General features: G+C 58.8%; 6 protein-coding genes across 6 annotated transcripts; 5 read left to right on the top strand and 1 right to left on the bottom strand.

The window, feature by feature from the left end:
* The first annotated feature begins 227 nt into the window (after window positions 1-227).
* Window positions 228-1,651, top strand: THITE_2096695 (uncharacterized protein). Its single transcript, XM_003655624.1, has 2 exons — window positions 228-865; window positions 975-1,651. The coding sequence occupies exons 1-2, from the start codon at window positions 758-760 to the stop codon at window positions 1,536-1,538; spliced, it is 672 nt and encodes a 223-aa protein (XP_003655672.1). The 5' UTR covers window positions 228-757; the 3' UTR covers window positions 1,539-1,651.
* A 3,260-nt stretch (window positions 1,652-4,911) lies between these two features.
* On the top strand, window positions 4,912-5,865 carry THITE_2130957 (uncharacterized protein; the record flags this gene model as incomplete). Its single annotated transcript, XM_003655623.1, has 2 exons — window positions 4,912-5,565; window positions 5,695-5,865. The coding sequence occupies 2 exons, from the start codon at window positions 4,912-4,914 to the stop codon at window positions 5,863-5,865; spliced, it is 825 nt and encodes a 274-aa protein (XP_003655671.1).
* Window positions 5,866-6,897: 1,032 nt separating this feature from the next.
* Window positions 6,898-7,565, bottom strand: THITE_2119621 (uncharacterized protein). Its single transcript, XM_003655622.1, has one exon. It carries the CDS (start codon window positions 7,325-7,327, stop codon window positions 7,157-7,159), a length of 171 nt encoding a protein of 56 aa, XP_003655670.1. The 5' UTR covers window positions 7,328-7,565; the 3' UTR covers window positions 6,898-7,156.
* Window positions 7,566-7,776: 211 nt separating this feature from the next.
* Window positions 7,777-9,990, top strand: THITE_43658 (uncharacterized protein; the record flags this gene model as incomplete). The annotated part of the gene is made up of 2 exons (XM_003655621.1): window positions 7,777-9,471; window positions 9,532-9,990. The coding sequence occupies 2 exons, from the start codon at window positions 7,777-7,779 to the stop codon at window positions 9,988-9,990; spliced, it is 2,154 nt and encodes a 717-aa protein (XP_003655669.1).
* A 4,334-nt stretch (window positions 9,991-14,324) lies between these two features.
* On the top strand, window positions 14,325-17,465 carry THITE_2119612 (uncharacterized protein). Its single transcript, XM_003655620.1, has 3 exons — window positions 14,325-14,567; window positions 14,634-16,760; window positions 16,849-17,465. The coding sequence occupies exons 1-3, from the start codon at window positions 14,542-14,544 to the stop codon at window positions 17,054-17,056; spliced, it is 2,361 nt and encodes a 786-aa protein (XP_003655668.1). The 5' UTR covers window positions 14,325-14,541; the 3' UTR covers window positions 17,057-17,465.
* Window positions 17,466-19,758, top strand: THITE_2119607 (uncharacterized protein). Its single transcript, XM_003655619.1, has 5 exons — window positions 17,466-17,925; window positions 18,043-18,063; window positions 18,201-18,272; window positions 18,594-19,320; window positions 19,406-19,758. The coding sequence occupies exons 1-5, from the start codon at window positions 17,875-17,877 to the stop codon at window positions 19,639-19,641; spliced, it is 1,107 nt and encodes a 368-aa protein (XP_003655667.1). The 5' UTR covers window positions 17,466-17,874; the 3' UTR covers window positions 19,642-19,758.
* The last annotated feature ends 62 nt before the right edge of the window (window positions 19,759-19,820 follow it).

Here is a 19,820-nt window from a genome sequence, read left to right as displayed (position 1 = left end):
CTAACCCGTGGCTAACCCGTGGCGATAGTGCAAACCCCTTGGCGGTCTTGGCGGGGTATTGACGCTGTAAAAACATTGCCGACAATTGGCCGAAATTAGTCTTGGCGGGACCTCTTTAGCCATCAGCATGGTAATTCTCCCATACATGGCAGGTATTGTATTGTACAGTACATCCAGACATGGCGCTCAGTGCTTGCTCTTCATACTACAGCGCGCCGAGCGAGAAAGATAAACTCTACCAAAACACGGCCACTGGCAATCATTGATGCACCCTTATAAGGCTATTCGGTTGCATCTCAGCCGCGATGCTTGTCCCCAAAGGCAGTGGAGACATGGGATGGGTGGTGTTGGGGCACTTGCAGGTGGTGCCTGGGTTCCGGTGGACATTCCAGCTGACCGTGGCTGGTACAGGACCACCTGTCGATGACGTCGCCACTTACACGGGGCGATCCTCGACTCTTATACTACAACGCAACTGAAGAAGAAGGTGCCACCTAAGGCTTACCGGTTCGGGGTCAAAGAAATCAGATACCTTAAATGGTTTCACACCCACCGGCTTCTTCCAGGCCTTGAGGATTCTGTTGTCTCTGCCTGCTACTCCCACCTTTTTTTTTTTTTTTTTTTTTTTTTTTTTTTTGCGAAACTTGCGCCCAACGATCCTGTCTGGTCCGCAAAGATCAGCTGTCAGCTCAACAGGTCTGGCGATAACGAGTTTCCCCCTGCGAAGCCCTCTTTCATTCTCGCAACAAGTAACAAAATGCCACCCATCCAACTCCACACCAAGAGCCCCATCAACGCCGCCAAAGCATCAGGCGTCACCCCCCAGACCGCCGCGCCGGCAGAGGCAGAGGCAGACAACACCCCCGTGAACCCCCCAACTCAGACAACCTCCACCATCCGAAACCCAAACCACCCCAGCCCCAATCCCACCCCGACGCGAACAATTCCACCCCAGGGACCCCCCTCCCCCACAGCCAGGCGCCGTCCCGCGCCTCCCCGAAGCCACCGGCACGGCAACAGCACCATCATCATCGTCGCGCCCACCCCCACCCCAAGCAGCAGCGGCGCCGGCGCCGGCGCCGGCGCCAACCGCTGCCCCAGCTCCCCCGGTGCAAACTGCCGGCCCGAGCCTGCCCTTGCCGCCGCAGATGGGCATCCCCCCGCCGGCCGTGCCGGCGGAGCATCACCAGCGCGGCACCTCCACGGCCGCGGCGGCGTACACGCCGGGGACGGGGGGCGCAGCAGGGACCCCCGCTAGCGGGTTATGGGGGCCAGCCGCCGGTTCGGGTTCGGGTTCGGGCTCGGCGCCGGGTCCGCCGGGTTCGGGCGTTGGTCCGGATGGGTACCGGCAGAACACGTCTTTGGGTGTGGGCTACGTGCCGCCGGCGTACCAGGGGGTAAGTCGTGGGGGAGACGACGGGGAGGGGCAGGAGGAAGGGCTGTTGGGCTCGGCGTTGAAGCTGGCGAAGGCGGCGGGGGAGAAGTTGTCTGCTGCTGAGAGCGAGGTTTGGAGGAGGATTAATGGGGAGGGAAGGTAACGAGTTTTCTTTGCGCGTGGGGTGCTGGAGGGGACATGTTGAGGAGGGGGGGTGTGGTTTACATCTTTGTTTTCTGCATTTAAATATTCGTCCCAGTGCCTGACGACCTAACGAGTACTGCCCGCCGTTAGTTAGACGAGTGATCCGCGTTTGGATGTCTGTTGCCCTCTAGAGCTGGGCTGGCCCATTGTCAAGATCATGAGCTACACAAACACTAACTCCCGCGACATGCAGACGCTGAGGCTTTTATGATGACAGTGCTTGTTGGTCGCGAAGTGAAACTGTCTGTTTTAACTTCGTGCGTGTAAGCATACCAGGGTAGGCCCTTATCATTAAGGAATGAGAGTGGTAGGTTCGAGAGCCCAAGTGACGGGAACGGCCAGCTTCCCTCTCTGTTCGTTCGCGACTCTGATGGCGGTCCCAATAAGGAGAACGTCTGTAACAGTTGGCGGAGTGCGGCCATCCACTCACGGTAATGTCAGAAAGATGTTGTCATGGTGCGGTGGATACATCCCGATGTTTCCTACGGTGTCATTCCACCCTGGTGGCGAAGCAGAGATAGGACGGGGTCTGACACGATGACTTGCTCACCCCAGAGTTGCTCCAACACCCGACTCCATAGGGCCTACGACTTGTAGGTCACCATATTTGCACGTCTTTCGCTCTATGTTCTTGGAAGGGTGGTAGTCGTAGTGCAAAGGGCGAGGTAGTCCGTAGCAACTATTACATTAGAAGAACTAGAAAGTGAACCACTGAGTTGAAGAACTTGGCCGGGTTCCTGACTATTATCATGGACCACTGCTTCCAATCCCAGGCCTCTCACGTGTCAGATAGCCATTGCAAGTTTGCCAGACGAAGTATCCATTGTGTACACTTCCCCCGGCATGCGCAGTTTCCGTTATTCCTCTAACCATATCGCTATCATGCTGCGGACGGAGCCTCTGAAAGGCCAGCTGCCCATCGTCGCTGGGGTCGTATCCTGCATCGCGGTAGACCGGCGCCGACGGGGTCAACCCACTCTGTCGGGTTTCCCGCGCAGTCCAGGTGTCAGAGTGGCAGGGCCGCTGTGGAAGGATCATGGCCGCAGGTCATCGATTTGCCACGTCTGCTCGCATGGAACGGCCTGCTGCGGCTCAGCGCGGCACTCAACTGCCCGGCCCTCCGGATCCCTCACCCCTGCTTTTAGTCCGAGAACGCGTCAATCGGATGAAAGGCTGCTTATCATCCCGCCTCTGTGAGGCACAGGTGCCAACGGGAAGGCTGGTATGTGTGAGGATGAACTCTATGTCAGACAAATCCTGTCGTCATGGGCACCGACCCCGACGTACCCGAGCCTCGCTACTCGATATATGACAACGAGGGAGTCCGGTCCCCATCAAACCCGCGGAACGCTTGGGTTAGAGCTCGGAGCGACTGGTCGGACAAGCCAGCCCCGTAAGGCTCAGCCTTCCCGCCCCTGGCTCAGCTTGATGTTACACTATGCTTGATGATGTGCTGGCACTGCGCGAAGCGACTAGTGTACACTATGTTGCTCATGAGCGGGACAGATGGGCAGACACCGGCCGTCTTGTGTGGGTCAGCTCTCAACGTCAAACAGATGGACAGGCGGAAACCCGCCGACCGCGGCCGCCTCCAAGTCAAACGGGAGCGAAAAAGCGGCATCGAGTATCGCGTTCCGTGCTCTTCCTCGCCCCTCGGCTCCTCTTGCTGCTCCCGCGCCGCGCCTACTTAGTCATGTTCGGATACTGCGGTGCTGCGAACATCCCCCGCCATCGGATCTTCGCCCGCCAGGTTCTCCCCTCTCACGAGATCTGGTGACGTGTGTCCGCCCAGGCTCGGCATTTGCACCATTGTTGTAATCCGTACCGAGCCTGTCCCTGCGAGCGCTCGACAGGCAACAGAGGGGCAAGGCGCGTCCAGTCCCTGGAGGCCTCTTCCTTGGAGAATATCGCGTCATCATTGGCTCGGGGATCTCCATAAGAGCCGACGTATAGGCCGTGGATGAACGGGTAAAAGAAGCGATAATTTCCCAAAAGGGCGACCGTTGTCATGCAAAACACGAGGAATCAGAAACTCAGGCCCACGGTTACAGAGCACTGGGGGATGTATGGTACTCCGGATATACATAACGTTACATACAATACGACAAGCTAGTCCCGTGCAATCCCTGCCCAACTCCCGGACTGGGCTGGGCTGCCGGGCTCGCCGAAGTCGAGGCGGGACCGGCTGGGCGGCATACATGCTGTGTACCTTATGTACACTAGTCATAGTAGGGCCCGCACAGAACATATCACCGAAGATGCTCAGAAGGGGAGCCTGTGAGGGACATGCGAAATCAGCAGGGACAGCATCCTGTGGGAGTGGTACGCTCCGTGTGCTGATGCAGGTCGCGAGTCGGCTCTTAGGCACCGCGATACAGATGCAAAACACAGCCGTACTCGTGCGCTTCCTCACGGAGGATCCCCGCTCCCGTTCTGCTTGCGCAGAGCTGGACTGGATAAGCAGACAATTGCTTGTGGTCTCCACGGCAGGTCAAAGCCTGGTTAAGCCACTGAGCGTCCGACGACTGCGCCTGTCCTACCAGCCCTCCACTCGCAGGACAGGATTGTTGGAATGAAGCATGCTCTTGATGTATTCCGCACTTCCGCACAGAGTACACAGTAAAGGCACGGGATATGACGCTTCAGGTTCTCAGGGCCGCGCCAGACCAAAAGGAGGGATCTTATAGCTATCGAGGTGGAGAAGACAGAGACCTGTGCAATCAGAAGCCGTGGAAGAAGATATGACGAATGCAGGCAACCCTTCGAGGGGTGGCAGAGACCAGTCCCCCTCCACGAGCCACGGTCGTGAGGAAACAACTCACGCTGCCTGTGGGATGAAGGAGCGGTGCAGGAAGGCGGTGTCGAGCTGTTGGTCAGAGAAACGTTCAACTTTCCACTGCGGCTCACGAGATTCTCTCCAAACAGGGCCGGAAGCATCTACCGCAGTATGTCACCCCTCTGCTGCTGCGCTCAAAACACCGAGCGATTGGAAATGCTGACGATGATGAAGGGGTGATTGGGTTCGGGACCGCGACCTGACAAAACCCTCGGTCATCCGCAGGGCAACCTTGTAATTTCCTACCTTGCTTAGCACCAGTCTCAAAAAACATGAAATCATTTTTCCGAGGAGCTTGATTGAGCAACCGAGAACGAGAAACATTCGTCTTGTGCAGGGAGGTATTCCAAAATTGTCCTGGCCTCCGCCAGTTACTCAGTACTGTGGACACAGTAGTGTACGGTGCAGGGTTGACAGGAACTCGGGTATCTGTTTCGCTTCTTCGGAGAGTTGCGATCTGGATCTTGAGAGAACAGACGAGGGGGCCGGGCTCGAGATGGCTGACGGCGAGACAAGTTGCTGCCGTGCGGAGGTGACATGGTCCAGCCGCTGCGACAAATCTGAGACAGTTCACCCCTGCGTAGCCCCGCTTTTGCAGCTGCCTGGAAGATGGAACCCACCCGTGGTGCCTGTCACCCCAGACCCACAGGCCGCGGCTTTCGGGTCAGTGCAACCCAACGCTGCCCCATCTTCGCTGCATCAGCAGCGAATCACGACGCGCGCCAGTCCCACCCTCGGGTCGACCTCAAACGTCCGCCTACCCCTGCCGCGACTCGCGTCTTCGATTCTGCAACGACATCTCTCCACCGCGTCGCCCGTTGCCGGACAACCTCGCTCCCTCCCGCACCGCCAACCAGCACGGGCCAAGTACGGAATTGCTTCCAAACCCCAAGTCGTGGCCTTGGAGCCGTCTTGCTGGATCCGACTCGTCGGGTCCAGGCAACCACTGTCCGGCTTCCAACCGCAAGGGACAGGAGCGAAGGCACCGGAATCGCAGCCCGCCAACACCGAGTGCCCTGCACCGCAGCGTAATTGCCCAGTCGACCCGGGCCATCCAGGATTCTCTTCGCTTTCGCGTGCTCTGCGCACGGCCGCCGCGACCAGTCAAGCTGCAGATTCACAGCCACGAGAGGCCGTGGCTCTGCAAGCGGTAAGGTCGCGCGAAAGGGAAGAAGCGGCAGTCTGCAACAGGATGTCGCTCCATCGTTGTGTCACCCAGATTCTGATGCTCCTGACGCGCGTCCCTTTGCCAAGTCGCAAGGCCAACAACGGCTGACAGACGCTGCTGCTGCTGGATCGTGAGACGTGGCCGGATCTGGATTCGCAGCCCAAGCGGCCCATCATGGGGAGATCCGGGGCAGGGCGAAAACAGGAGCTTTCCCAGAACAGCATCCGGATCGTCGATGGCAAAACGGCGCCCGATGCTGGCGCCAAACATGCTCGACCATGATCTTCGATGCCGAGCCAGGGCTAGCTGGCCTCTGGCTAAAAATGTCGAGTTTCTCGCGACCCTTGGGCGGCGAGTGCCGCCCAAATTCGAAATAAGCTACACCAGATTTGCGGTGCAGAATTGCAGTTCTGGCGTGCCAGGTTGGCTGCTCGGTGGCCTTGTCCGGTGTCAAAACGACTATCGAGACGCCAAGGCCTCGCTGAGAACGCCAGGTCTCTCTGTCTTCTGGGGCGCCTTACTTCCTGATCGCTCTCTTCTCTCACTTGTCCTCCCCCCACTTTCGGTTTTCGTCTCTTTTCCACCTTGCCACCGCACCGCCTTGGGAGAGGCAGATGAGACACACCCACTTCCGCTCTCCGCGCACACTGGCTTGTCCAGCCTCCTCCCTGACCGGCCCAATCCCAGCTGGGTTAGCTTCCGTCTCGTTGCAACCCCCTTGGCCTCGTCCGGGTGCGCTGCGCCGCATCAGTCAGGTGCTTGTTCCTGAACGAACGACACAGCTTCTTTTGCTTCCACGTCTGTTCTACACTATTTTGGCCCCCCTTCACACTCCCTGCCTTTCCATCCCTGGGCGCGTCCCACTCGAGGCTCCCTTCACGAGTGTAGGGGAGTGTAGTGTACACTAGCGACCGTTCACATCGGTACACTACACTAGTGTATGTAGTGTAGTGTACATACCGTAGGTACACTACGCTAGTGTACCTGCTCCCCCCAGGGTTGGACTCCGATCTTGGCATCTGGCCGTTCGATGTTTTCTCTCCGCTCCCTACACAGTACACTACTTTCCCAAAGCGGTAGAGGGCTCTGTTCTGTGATCTTCACTTCCGTCCCTGGCTGGACGTTTCGCCCCGTCGTCCGCGGACGGATGCTACCCTGCCAACCCTGTCCGTTCTTGCCGGCCCATCCTGACCTTCCCCCTTCCTGATTGATCCTTGCAGGGACCCGGGCTCACCACCTGTCCGCGACCTCACCACACCTCATCCCACAGTCTGGACTGCTTAGGTAGGCCCGGTTTGTAGCAGGAACATCCGGCCCAGCTCCTACCGACGTCCCGGACTCGACCGCGCTGGGCCCTCCTCTATGTAGACCCCACCCCCATGTCTCCGAGCCTGACTGCCCGGTCAGCGGTAGTTTCCTGTCTTATACCCCCAGGGTCCTGCACCTGCCGCATCTTCCGGGCTTCTTTTCTTCCTTTTGCCTCGTCCCGACCACCACAGTCCACACTGGTTGTCCCATAGTCGCTCCTTTAACAAACTTTCTCACCCCCTGACATATCAGCCTCTGGTCTATATCATACCAAGAGCTGGTTCTCTTCCCCGCCCACCCCTGGACGGGAACATTGGACATCAGTGCGGACCTGCTGCTGGGCGAGTTCGCCCTCGCCTTGCTCATCACGTTCCTTTTCCCGGCATCGAGAATTCGGCTTTCGCTCCTTGTCTGCGTTTTCGCCCTTCGGCTCCATAACGTCACTTTGCTGGGCTCATTCCGGGCCTTCACGTTCATTCACTTCAGCTTCACACCCTCCTTCGCTGCCATCGACAGATATTCCGCGCACACGCGACACGCTAGGGCTTCCCTGTTTCGGCTCACGGGTTCTGACCTGATGCTCTGGACCCGGCCATTGCGCGTCTTGTAACATCCCGGTAAGTTCCAAGAGTGTCCAGCTGCGTTGTCATGACACATACCTCTGCGTCTGCGTGGTGGATCCCTTCAGCGGGCACCCCTCAACTGTCTGGCTCGTTTCCGCCCCTGCTGTTCATGCTAACCTTCCCACCACCACGCTCGGCTTTCCTTAGATTTACTTACGCGCTTCTCTTTGCCTGGTATTGCTAGGCTATGGACTCAACCCACGCCCATCTGTATGCTCCCCCAGCATTGCCGTGTTCGAGCACTGAGGAACGCGACACTTACATGCGTGATCATAGTCGGCACGACGTACAGATACCCTCCTTCACATTCAACGCGCCTAGCAACAACTACGACGGCGACGCCACTCCGCCTCATCCCGCCTCTGCCCTCGCCATGAACGAACATAACGCGATACCGCCGAGGTCAGACTCGTTGGCAGCGTCGCATGCCGTATGGTCTGCGCCGACATCTCAGGGTACGCGGCCGCGACCTGCCACCATTCACGAGGGGTTTTCGTTCTGTGTAGGAGAGGCATTCGAAGGGGTGCCGGCATGGGACTCGTCGTCGTTGCAGATGCAGCAAGTTCCGGGCGACACCATGCCCTCCAGGCCCATCTCGGTCCATCAGGACTTCTACCCTGTTACAACGATGGAGAGCAGTGAGTACCTCGACAGGCTTGGAGCCATCGAGGGGCTAACCGTGCTGTCAGGCAGTTGGGCACAGAAGCCGTGCGACGGCAGCCTGGATATCCCGGGGTTGGACTCGGATATGAGCATAGGGCAGGCTTACACGACCGACGAGGCGATTCCGATACTCGATCTCCGATGCTCTGGCCCTCCCCAGTTGGAAGGGGACTCAATGACTTTTGACGGCGGGGTCAAACCACGCAGGATGTCGGGGTCGTCGTTCACAGTATCCACGTCGGGGGGCTTGTCGGAAATGGCGTCGTACGATGATTTCTCGACGGCGCTCTCAGATGCGCCCTCGCTCACCTCGGACTATCCGCCACCATCGAACAGGACGTCTATGATATCGCTTTCATCCACTCAGTTGTCGCCCGTCGCGTCGCCCAGAATGACGCCGCAAAGCCGGTCAGAATTGGTTCGGACCCAGAGCAGGGGGAGAGCGTCGCCGTCGCCGCGGCCTGGGGTGCGCGCCGTGCCCTACTCGGTCGAGAACGCGAGGAACAAGAGGTGGTCTACTGGTTCGTACGGCACCGCTTCCAACCGCCGGCCGTCTCCCTTCATCTATCACCACCCGCACGATGCGTTTAATATGCACGCGCGCCTGTCATCGCGACACTCCTCGCCGACAATCGCCCAGGGGCAGCTGCCGCTGAGCTTTGGTAACCTCCAAGCAGCACAGCAGCATCCGTATCTGTACAGCAACGCGCCGCCCTTTAATCGCAACAGCATGCTCCTGCCGACCCAGCTACCGTCGCACGCCTTCCACCCAGAAGCGCACCAGTTCGAGAACGCTCCTCCGCTGCTTTCTCACGGTCTCTTCCGCATGCTTCAGAGCAATGCGGACCCGCACTCCTTGCACAGCCACTACACCGACCTCTCGGATCCGCCCGACTTGTATGCCTCGCTGCATGAAGAGCAGGTCCCTCCCCCGCCGGAAGACATGAACCCGTCCGACCAGGATCTGGTGCCGCACGAACAGGAACTTAGATTCGAGGGCGATCTGTACACGCCTAAGTGGGTGCGAGGACACGGTAACAAGCGCGAAGGCTGGTGTGGTATCTGCAAGCCGGGTCGGTGGCTTGTGCTCAAGAACTCGGCATTTTGGTACGACAAGAGCTTCACGCACGGCATCAGTGCCGCGACTGGCACCCCCTTCCAGGAACCGCTGGAGACGAGGCGCATGGATGGAAACCCGGACGTGTGGGAGGGACTCTGCGGGAGCTGCAACGAGTGGATTGCGCTGGTAAGCAGCAAGAAGAAGGGCACAACGTGGTTCCGGCACGCATACAAGGTGAGTTTCCATAACGGCTATGCGCTGCTGCTCAACTGACTACTAACACGCTGCTGCTAGTGCCACACGCATCCCAAGATCAAGGACGCGCCGAAGCGCAGGCGGGAGAGCAGCAACACGCGCTCGCTCGCGGCGACAAACGTGGCCAAGCCCCGGCCCGAGCCGCTTACGCCGCAGATGACGCCCGCGGTCTCGGCCGCGGGTACGCCCACTCCAGCAAGGGCCGCCCCGACGCAAGCTTCCACGCCGGTGCCGCCGCCTGCGCAGCAAAAGCCACCATCGCCCCACGAGCAGCAGCAGCAGCAGCAGCAGCAACAACAACAACAAAAGCAACCGCCGCCCCTGCCTTCCCAGCAGCAGCTGCAGCCGCCGCCCATGGCGCCGCATCGGCATCAGCCACGCCCTCTCCCGCCGCAGCTCTCCAGCCATGTCGCATCAGCACCTCCGCCGCCGCCGCCGCCGCGAGCCGCGGTAGGGCCACCCATCGGTGGCATCGACGGCTTCCCGAACATGATCTGATCCGAACCGGTCCCCGGACTTGGCTTCTTTCTTTCTTTCTTTCTTTCTACTTCTCAAAGAGACTGCGTTCTCGAGTCTTCTCTCTCCGGAATAACTGCCAGATTGAAAGCAAAGCAAAGCAAAGCAAAGCAAAAATACTTTAATGCCGTCATGACCGGATGCCGAACTTCAAGGGCGTTCTGATTCTGGGGAGTCATTGCTCTATAGACTGGGCGGGGCTGCGGTGGCTGGGGCTGCTTAACGGGCAGCGGCTGGGATGATGCCGTTGCGGTTTGGTGATGATGATTGTTCTTTTCCCCCTTCCTTACTTTTCCTTGGTTTGGTTTGCTTCCCGCCTCGGTTGCGCTGCGCTGGTGTGGTCGCCTGAGGAGGGAGTAATTCAACAGACTGACCCTCTGACTTGATTTCGGTTCTCTGCACATGTTGTTTGTTTGATTTTTCTCTCCTTGCCCCTTTCTTCGCTTCCGTCTTTCTTTAATCCGCTTTGGCCAACTTTATGCTTTTTTTTTTCTGTTTATCGTTTTCCCCCGTCTCCTTTTTTTTATTATGTTCTCGCACTCGTTGATCTTCTGATGTTTTTTGCGAACACTTCTCTCCCCTCCTTCAGAAAACCAAAGCTTAATCACTGCGTACTCCGAGCTAGTACTTGGGATTTAGGTAGATAGATAGTCTCGGTCTGGTTGGTCATGATGACGGACGGAACCTGGTTGATACCCCTGGAGAACAAGAGGAGGAATGAAATATGATCAAGGCATAGGGAACAACAACGGGGGTTGTGGCGGAGGGTAGGCACAGACAGTACTGGGAGGAAGGTATATGGCCAGCTAGGTAGTTTTGATGGAGGAAAATTGGAAGATTGTTCTGCGTTTCGCCTTGGGGGATGATGACCTCTGGGAACGAGTTTTGTTTGGCTTGTGTTGGTTAACCGACAGAAAACCTGCACGGAATATCTCGTTGCTTGGTATGTACATGTGCGTCTGAGAGGGAAGCTCAGCTGCCGCCGGCCTGTCGTCTGGCTCTTCAGACCCAGCCTCGCACATGCCTCTTGAGTTCAATCCCTGCCTCGACGAAGGTTTACACGGTACTCCGTATCAGTTACACGGTATGTAACATCGGGACATTCGACACCGACCAAAGTGCTCGATCCGAAGTTTGTGGAGTCTTGAGAAGAAGACGAACCCGGCGTTTCCGGCTGCCCAGCGATTCGAGAACATGATCCCAAGTCAGAAGCCAATGGAAGGGACTCGACTCGTTCTCCCCGTTACGCCGTCCTAGGAAGAACCCAGTTCGTGCAAGAGAACCATGGAAAAGACTGGCTTTCTGTGCGGGGTTCATTATGGAGTACCCTGACAGGGAACATCGGCAGTTTTGGTCGTGCTGCTCAAGAGCTGGTTACCTACCACCTCGGTGCGAAGCAGCTTACACAGTATTCTGGGAATGTTTGCGACACAGACATCGCGATGTCAATGGTCCTGCATCCGTGATACTTCCAAATTCGAGACGCGCGCTTTTGTCGCTCAACGAGGCGTTCCTAACCAGCTGGGCCAGGAGAAGGCATCGCATGCGTTCACTCTCCCCTCCCCCTGGGCCGATGACGCGCCTGATGGCATGGCTGCCCCGGCAACGTTATTGCGGAAAGAGTGATAACGTCAAAAAGAATTTCCGTGTCCCTGCCCTATGGGGCCTGGCCGACAGGGATGTTTAAGTGCTTGCATGTTCAGCTGGCCTCGGCCCGTGTGGCTGATCCTTCGACGGTGGCCCCAGCCAGTTGTGGATGTGCTGGACGCGGGAATTTGGGGCACTGTGCATCTGGTGGCTTCCTCACAGCTCGATGGTTGTCAGCCCTTGATGACCGAGAGTTTGGAGTGCCTTTGGAAGCTGAACATGGTGAGCTCAGCTTGAGCCCTGAGTGGTTGACATGCTCTTGCGAAGCACGAGAGACCGAAGCGGCCCTAGCCAGTCGTCATTGGGATCTGCGAAGGACCTCGAACCAGGTCTGTCTGCATAGCCCAGGAGGCGCCAGTGAGACGGATCTCACTCTTCTCGGTGTGCATACGGAATACGGAGTACCCAGCCTCATGTGTCTCCAGCGTATGGATCCAATTCCTTCTCGGATTCTCGGGGAGACATTGGGCCGCCGCGGTGGTCGATGAGTTGCTTGCTCACGGAGAGGAGCATGAACGGACGGGTTCCGATTTCGAGGTGCAGCGAGCAGCGGTCTGGGCGCTTCCGCTTGCAGGACGGCAGCCAATTCTGGCCGCGTTGCATTGACGCAGGAACGGAGCAGCTGCTGAGGTCAGTCATTGCCCACGGACCGGAACCCCAGATTTCTGGCTTATCCTGCAAGTTCAGACCAACGACATGTCTAATTTCTCCCGCCTGCAACCCGCATTGGCTCTCGCACAAATGCTTTGCTTGCAGATACTACCACGTACAATACACAGTATGGATTATAGGTACCAGGTAATGTCTGCCACCGTGCTTTTTTGGACTGCGAGAGTGGTTGTGGCGCCGCACTGCAGGACAGCATCTGTGCAGCTGCCCGCAATCCTCCGATGCAAGAAAGACCTGAGTTGCGAGATCGAGCGATGCCGACGGCCCCGCTGTAATGTCGAGATAGAGAACTCTCGTCGATAACCAAGTGGCAATGGAGCATCGAAGTTGGACGAACGTGAAGACGGCGGATTACTGAGACCAAGGTGTTATCCGTATTCGGCAATTGTATCCGTGCCTTTGAAGCTCCCGCCGCTTCAAGTGTTGATCAACTAAACGGGGCTCATCAGGGACCTGCAGGGGCTCCCATTGGCTCATTTGCCGAGCAGCGCTGCTGTGCACCTTCCGCCTTGTGCCAGCCAGAAACAAGCCGCTTCCACAGGCGTGCTCTGCACCACCAGTGTCCCGCACAAAACCCTGCCACCTAATTCATCTGGGCTGCTGCCTTCCAGAGCTGCGGGCCTGCAGGTAAAATTATCAAGCAAGCAGGGGCTCTTGCTTGACTCATCCCACTCAGATGGCAACCTTCTCGTTCACGCTTTGCCGCGCATTGTCGAGCAATGGCTGGGCGCCGCTCAGCTGCCGCCGAGGTCCGGTTCCCGCAACGGATTGTCTTTGTTTGTCTTGCCTCGGGGGATCACTGTCCCCCAGGTGAGTCCAAGACATGCAGGAGAGGCTATGGATCTGGCCCCGGATGAGATCGCGGATCTCGACATCACCGCCTCTTTGGATGCTAGTGTACATACATACCCCGCCCTTGCCGTTCACAGCGCCGTGCTGCAACCACTCGGCCCTGAAACTCGCTCCGTGCTGACACCCGACCGACTAACGGTTCCGTGGTTAGTTGAGTTACAGCGGGCAATCCGTCTGCCTGCTGCCCGCCACAGCATGCCCCATTCCGAGCTCCGCTGCTCTTGAGAATGTTGAGCAGCTTCGGCGGAAAATTTCAATGGCATTCCATGTACGGAATACCAGGTATCCTTCTCCTTCTCGGCCATGGAATTCACGGCCCAATCTCACCAGCGAGCGAAGCCCCGCCCTGTCTGAGCTGGTCCACCTACACAGTACTCAAGGACCCCCACTTGCTCTCACACAAGCAAACAGGGCGGACCAGTCACCGCTCCCATCAGCCCGCAGCAGCGAAGCCCTTTAACCGCCTCCCCAGCCCGCCATCCAGCGAGGGAGACGGCACGGTCTCGTGCTCCCGTGTGCCGCCCGGTAACTCGGGTTTTGCCTCGTGCTTAGCGCTGCTTCCCCGGTCACGACGGATGTCGAGTTCCTCTCGAGGGGAGGGCTTCAGCGGTCGTGCCGCCTTCGAGCCTGCATATCAGTGTGACAGATAGCTCTCTCTGCCTCTGTGAGCTGTTATATCTGTTACGGTACGTACGTACGGTTACATTGGAGCGGTACGGTGCAGACGGCCCCAGGTCGTCGCCCGCCATTCGGCACCCGCATCGAAGCAGCTGCGCCGCGTCGGGCTCTTCTGGCTGCCCACCGCAGACCTGGCCGCACAATACCGGACCACAGCGTCGCAGCATTTATGCACCCCGTCTTTTCAGCCCCCAGCAATTGCCAGTTCGCTCATGCCCCGGAGAGCATCGACCGCATTGAACAACCAGATTACCATCTTCCTCGACCTCCTGACGAATTCCTGGTTTGTTGCTTCGTGCCCCGCCTCTTCTCTTGGGTCCGTTTCCCGGCTCCGCTTTGCTTTCTATCCCTTGGCCCCGCCCTCAAAAAAATGCCGTTCCTAACCCGTCTCAAGGTTTCCAGGTTACTGTCTGCCGCTGTTTCGAAACGAGTGTCGACCCCCATTGGGCATTGTGCGGTTATTCCGGGCTCCTAGAAGATTGCACTTCGGTCTGAAACGACGGCCAAATCGACATCTTCTTCCAGTGCCTGCTGCCATAGCTATCACTCCGAACCGGTCGAGCCGCATCCGTCCTCTTGCGACCCGGGTGTCTCGCTTGACGTACGGCTGCAGTGCCGCACTTATACACGGCTCGATACACTCATGCGTTGTCCGAAATACCCGTGAGAAACAGAACTGGTTCTGCTATGAGTGTAGATCAGCCAGGTGCCAGGTACACTCGCAGAGTTGTGCATCTGCCAGTGGTGTTGGCACGATGCTGACGAACTAGTTTCCGTAGCTTTGGTGATCCAAACGCCCAACCTCCTACGCCTAAGCGGACCCCGATAACTGCCGTCTTGCCGAGTCCGATCTTCGAGACGCCCAAGCACAATCAGGGCCGCTTTGACGAGTCGAGCGGGTGGACTCCCCGTTTTGCCGAGGAGTATTCCGTCTTCAACGCAACCCCCGGAAACCTGAGAGGCTCCCAGATCCCCTTCCCCGACTTTGGCCCTCCAACCCCATACTCAGCCCAGAAACGGTCGTCGCTCGCGGATGGGATTGGCGCCGACGTCGCGGTCCATGTGAACGAACTCTCGTCGAAACCGAGTCTGCAACTGCCTCCTGTTGAGCCGTCCAAGATCTTGCGCTCATCGCCGAATCCCTTGCAAAGCCCGGCGTTCGATCGCTCAGGTGCTGCCCGTCAACCTCCGGGATCCTCCGAGGAGTCTGCAGAGAAGACGCGCCGTGGCACGATCGTCGCGGAGTCGCAGGGGCAGGCAGCAACCCCTCCTCCTTCAGCCCGCAAGGGTGAGCGAAAGCTTGCGCCCAAGCTGGACCCCACCACGATGCAAAATGACCAGGACTTTGCCCAGCAGGCACACTTCATGGCGTCTGCCCAGCAGCAGGGCATGGGCAATTTTGCGACGGCGCAGGGCGATATGTTTGGTTATCCTCTCTCGGCTCCGGCGAGCGCACCTGCCTACGGGGATCAGAGGTCCTTCTGGGACGCAGACCCTAGCCTCGCAGGCATGGAACTTGACTTCAGCGCCGGTGGCGGCGGTGTCTTCCACCCCCAAACTTCGCTCCAGGGGACAGGACCGGTAGATTGGGCCAGGACAAACCAAATGTTACCGACGCAAGGCGGTTTGGCAGGACAAGCGGACGGCCATGGGACCGCTGGCGACCAGTCCTCTCTCGTCGCCCAATCGCCCTTGTCGATGCTTGTGACGTCGGCCGCGGACCATTCAATGTTTGCTGCCAGCTATCCCACCTCCATTGAGGACCCCTTCGGGATAACTGATAGCAGTGGTGGGGTGAATCCTGGCCTCCTGTTCAGCCGGCCTCAGACGGCGAGCTTGGACGCGACCACTTTTGAGCCGTCCGTTCCTGGGCAAAACCCGTCAGGCGCCGCAGCGGTACAGGTTAGCCAGACGGACAACGGGGGGCTTTCAGCCACGAAGGTACCCGGACCCAACGAATTACGCCGTTCGGCCAGCGCGAAGGAGGCGACTCCGAAAAAGCACGATCGTGCTTCGGCGTCCTCTCCACTCAAGGAGTCCGGGCGTCCCGGGCTCTCGCGGAGTTTTAGCGAGAACCGAGGAAAGAAGGTGGTGGGCCGGTCATCTCTGCCCCCGCTCGCTCCGCGGCCGCGGTCTCAACTAGTGAGCAACGCGGGAGTCAATGCCAACAAGCCCGTGATATCGCAGCCGCAGAGACCGAGCGGCAGGTCGTCCCCATCCAAAAGCCAGCACCATCATCGCTTGTCCAGCCTGTCCTCGATCCCGGAAGCTTCGGGCCCGCAGTTGAGGACGCAGGCGACATTCAGCATCGATGCCAATGGCCGGGCGCGGGTAGAGACCACGGTGGTTGTGGTTAACGAGCCTCCTCCAAGCGCACACAAGCGGCACAGCGCTTATGCGGTAGCGCCGCGTCGTCACTGGGAGTTGTCGGACGAGGACGATTCCTCGTCGACGGATGACGAGCCAATCATCATTCCCAGTAGGAATACGTCATTTGCGCTCCCGGACCCTGTGAAACCGACGACAATACATCCCTTCCACAGCTCGCAGCGGAGCATGAGCGAACGTAGCACCACGTCATACACGAGCTTTCAGGGCGCGTCCCAGGAGGGCGGGGACAGCGACGGAGAGACGGTAGTGGATGATCTGACGCCAACGCGCAAGGCTTCGGGCAACGCGCTCAGCGAGCTGCGGAAGCTGCGTGACTCGCGGCAGAAGCAATCGTCGAGCTCGAAATCCAAGCGGTTCGTCTCGAGCAGCCATCATCCTCTTAACCACCCCGCTACATCGCCAACAACGCTGAGCGAGTCGAGTTTACCGACACCAACGACCGACGGCAGGACCCGCGGCATCCGATGTGTCTGCAACCGAGCCGAAGCCGGACCGAATGACTTGCTGGTTCCATGGTGCGTATCCCGCCGTAAGCTTGGGCTTCAGCAATTGAGCCTGCGAGGCCCCCAACCTATTTTTCAATGCTAAAAAAAAGAGCCTTAGTGAATCGTGCGAAATGTATGTGCACGGCCGCTGCGTGAACATCACGCAGCGGACGATGCCGTCCATCTACATCTGCGCCTTTTGCGCCAACACGCCCAACGCGCGCGGCGGGAGGCACCGAGACAACGAGCGCATGTCCGGGGCAGTCGGCCCTCCGGGCTCGACCTCGTCACCGTTGGCGCACAAGTCCTTGAAGTCATTCCGGTGAGATCAGATTAGGGACGCGCTGATAGCGCACACCGAATCTCACAAACATAATCCTCCAAGGGGGACGGCGTGCACGACGGCCATGTACATACTTGTGAGGGAGCACGCGAGGCTGCCGCCTTGCTGTGTGGTCTGTCAGTCGCTTGTGATAAGGTACATCCGGATCCCTGACGATGACTGGCGACGGCGCTCCCTCTCACGGCCCAAGCACTGCCGAGTGCATATGATACCCAAAATTTCCGTAACTACCTGGTAGTGTCAAAGCAATGAACAGGAGCTCAGATATCAATCTTTCGGTGCTGGCTTCTTTTAATTAGCGTCCGCTTACACGTGCCATGAGTGAGCCAAGCTACCCCTAGCTCCGTCTTCTGCAGAGCTGATCTACAGGAACTCGGAGATGCAAGGAACTACAGCAGGAACCCGAAGGCCGGGGCTCCGGCAGCGGAAGGAAAGCGGAGCGCCGACTTCGGAAAGGCGGGGTTCTTCGGGCAGCGAGCGAGGTCAACGCGGGGCGGGGTGAATTGCGATGTGTGTTGGTTTCCGTTTTTTATACCTTAAACCTCGCTCGCGCCGCACAACCGCTTCCAATTGACGAGTTTTCCGGGTTTTCCGGATTCCCGCCTCCTTTCTTGCTCTCTTTGCGTCTCAAAGTGTCGATAAATCTGAGGAGAGGCGTCCCCCTGCCAGGCCAATTCGTTTTCCCGCACTCCCCCTCTTCCTACGTTTCACCACGCGACCATCTCGTTCTCCCGGCAAGCGAACACACAAGCAGACAAGGAGAACGAACGACGGCGGAGAAGGGACTGAAGCTCACCCGCCATGGCGACACACAACATTGTTGTTTTTGGTGGCGACCACTGCGGTCCGGAGGTGCGTATGGCCCTGAATGCACTGCTGCCTGCCCGCTTTGGCCCCGTCTTCGGGGAACAGCAAAGCACGGGGGATTGCAGGAGAAAGTTGAACTTGGGGCTAATCGGGACTCGACAGGTCGTGGCCGAGGCTATTAAGGTAACGTTTCAACGACGCTTTTCGTCTCATTCTCGTCACGGTTTAAGCCCGCGCGACATTGGGCATCGGCCGCTGAAGGATCGGGTCATGGGTGGACGACCGGAGAGCTGCTTACACAAGTGCGCACGAATGAACAGGTCCTCAGGGCAATTGAGACGCACAGCCCGTCGGCCGGCAAGTTCAACTTGCAGGAACATCTCCTGGGCGGTGTAAGTGTCTTCTTTACTTCTCGCGTCTCTCTCTCTCCCCCACATGCGCAACTTTCCGCTTTGCGTTGCTCCCTCTGTAGCCACCCTCCTGGAGCTCCGGAGCTACCCCTGGCTTGTGGAGCGGGGGGGCACCTTCATGGACGGGTCCTCCGGACAAGCACCCACGGGTTTCCCGCTCTGTGGCATGCTGGACATAGGCTGCGCATGCTGAGCAGCAATTGCAGTGACACTGTCCCCTCTTGAGATATATATATATGTGATATTTCGTGCGACCTATAATTATAATTATCTAGCCCCTTGCTGACCTGAACCACGCCCAAGGCATCCATCAAAGTGCACAACAACCCGCTGACCGATGAAGCCCTGGCGGCGGCCAAGTCGGCCGACGCCGTCCTCCTCGGCGCCATCGGCGGGCCGGAGTGGGGCCCGTCGTCGCCCGTGCGGCCGGAGCAGGGCATCCTGAAGCTGCGCAAGGAGCTCGGCACATACGGCAACCTGCGGCCGTGCAACTTCGCGTCCGAGTCGCTGGTCGAGAGCTCGCCGCTCAAGGCCGACGTGTGCCGCGGCACCGACTTCATCGTGGTGCGCGAGCTGACGGGCGGCATCTACTTTGGCGACCGCAAGGAGGACGACGGGTCCGGCTTCGCCCTGGACACGGAGCCGTACTCGCGCGCCGAGATCGAGCGCATCGCCCGCCTGGCCGGCTTCCTCGCCCTCGCCAGCAACCCGCCGTCCAAGGTGTGGAGCCTGGACAAGGCCAACGTGCTGGCCACCAGCCGGCTGTGGCGCAAGGTCGTGTCCGAGGTCTTCGCCAAGGAGTTCCCCCAGCTCGAGCTCGGCCACCAGCTGATCGACAGCGCGGCCATGATCATGGTCAAGAACCCGCGCGCCCTCAACGGCGTCGTCATCACCAGCAACCTGTTCGGCGACATCATCAGCGACGAGGCCTCCGTCATCCCGGGCAGCATCGGCCTGCTGCCGAGCGCCAGCCTGGGCGGCATTCCAGACGGCAAGAGCAAGTGCAACGGCATCTACGAGCCCATCCACGGTGAGTTTCTGTTTCTGTTTCTGTTTTCTGTCCCTTTCTTAGCCGCGGACGGCACGGCCCTGAACTAACCTCATCTTTCTGGCAGGCTCTGCGCCGGACATCTCGGGCAAGGGCATCGTCAACCCGATCGGCACCATCCTCTCGGTCGCCATGATGCTGCGCTACTCGCTCAACCTGCCCAAGGAGGCCGCCGCGGTCGAGGAGGCCGTCAAGCGCGCCATCGACAATGGCACGCGCACCAAGGACATCGGGGGGGATGCCGGCACCGCCCAGATGGGCGACGCCGTGGTCGCCGAGCTGGTGAAGCTGCTCAAGGCTTGATTAAGGAGCTTCAGGCGGTGGTGGTAGAAAAAAGCGCCTTTGTGCCGCAAAGGGTTATCCAAAAAGTGGCTCTGGAGGGAGGGGCTGACTGGTTGAGTGCGATATTGCGGGCTCGGCGGGATAAGTGAGTGGGTAGCTTGAGCGTCGTCGTGATTCAGGGGCTGGCACTCGGCAATAGA

Source organism: Thermothielavioides terrestris, chromosome 4 (assembly GCF_000226115.1).
Source record: "Thermothielavioides terrestris NRRL 8126 chromosome 4, complete sequence".
Classification (NCBI taxonomy): domain Eukaryota; kingdom Fungi; phylum Ascomycota; class Sordariomycetes; order Sordariales; family Chaetomiaceae; genus Thermothielavioides; species Thermothielavioides terrestris.
Note: the sequence above shows the minus strand (reverse complement) of the source record. Positions and strands in the feature narration are given on the sequence as shown.

Bases quoted from the DNA above. Each gene is read 5' to 3' on its own strand.
- THITE_2096695 (XM_003655624.1), top strand. From the start codon at position 758: ATGCCACCCATCCAACTCCACACCAAGAGCCCCATCAACGCCGCCAAA. The intron at 866-974 runs GTGAACCCCCCA...CCTCCCCCACAG, and splicing joins CAGAGGCAGACAACACCCCC to CCAGGCGCCGTCCCGCGCCT.
- THITE_2119621 (XM_003655622.1), bottom strand. From the start codon at position 7,327: ATGGAGCCGAAGGGCGAAAACGCAGACAAGGAGCGAAAGCCGAATTCT.
- THITE_2119612 (XM_003655620.1), top strand. From the start codon at position 14,542: ATGAGTGTAGATCAGCCAGGTGCCAG. The intron at 14,568-14,633 runs GTACACTCGCAG...TAGTTTCCGTAG, and splicing joins GTAGATCAGCCAGGTGCCAG to CTTTGGTGATCCAAACGCCC. The intron at 16,761-16,848 runs GTGCGTATCCCG...AAAGAGCCTTAG, and splicing joins AATGACTTGCTGGTTCCATG to TGAATCGTGCGAAATGTATG.
- THITE_2119607 (XM_003655619.1), top strand. From the start codon at position 17,875: ATGGCGACACACAACATTGTTGTTTTTGGTGGCGACCACTGCGGTCCG. The intron at 17,926-18,042 runs GTGCGTATGGCC...GGGACTCGACAG, and splicing joins GCGACCACTGCGGTCCGGAG to GTCGTGGCCGAGGCTATTAA. The intron at 19,321-19,405 runs GTGAGTTTCTGT...TCTTTCTGGCAG, and splicing joins CATCTACGAGCCCATCCACG to GCTCTGCGCCGGACATCTCG.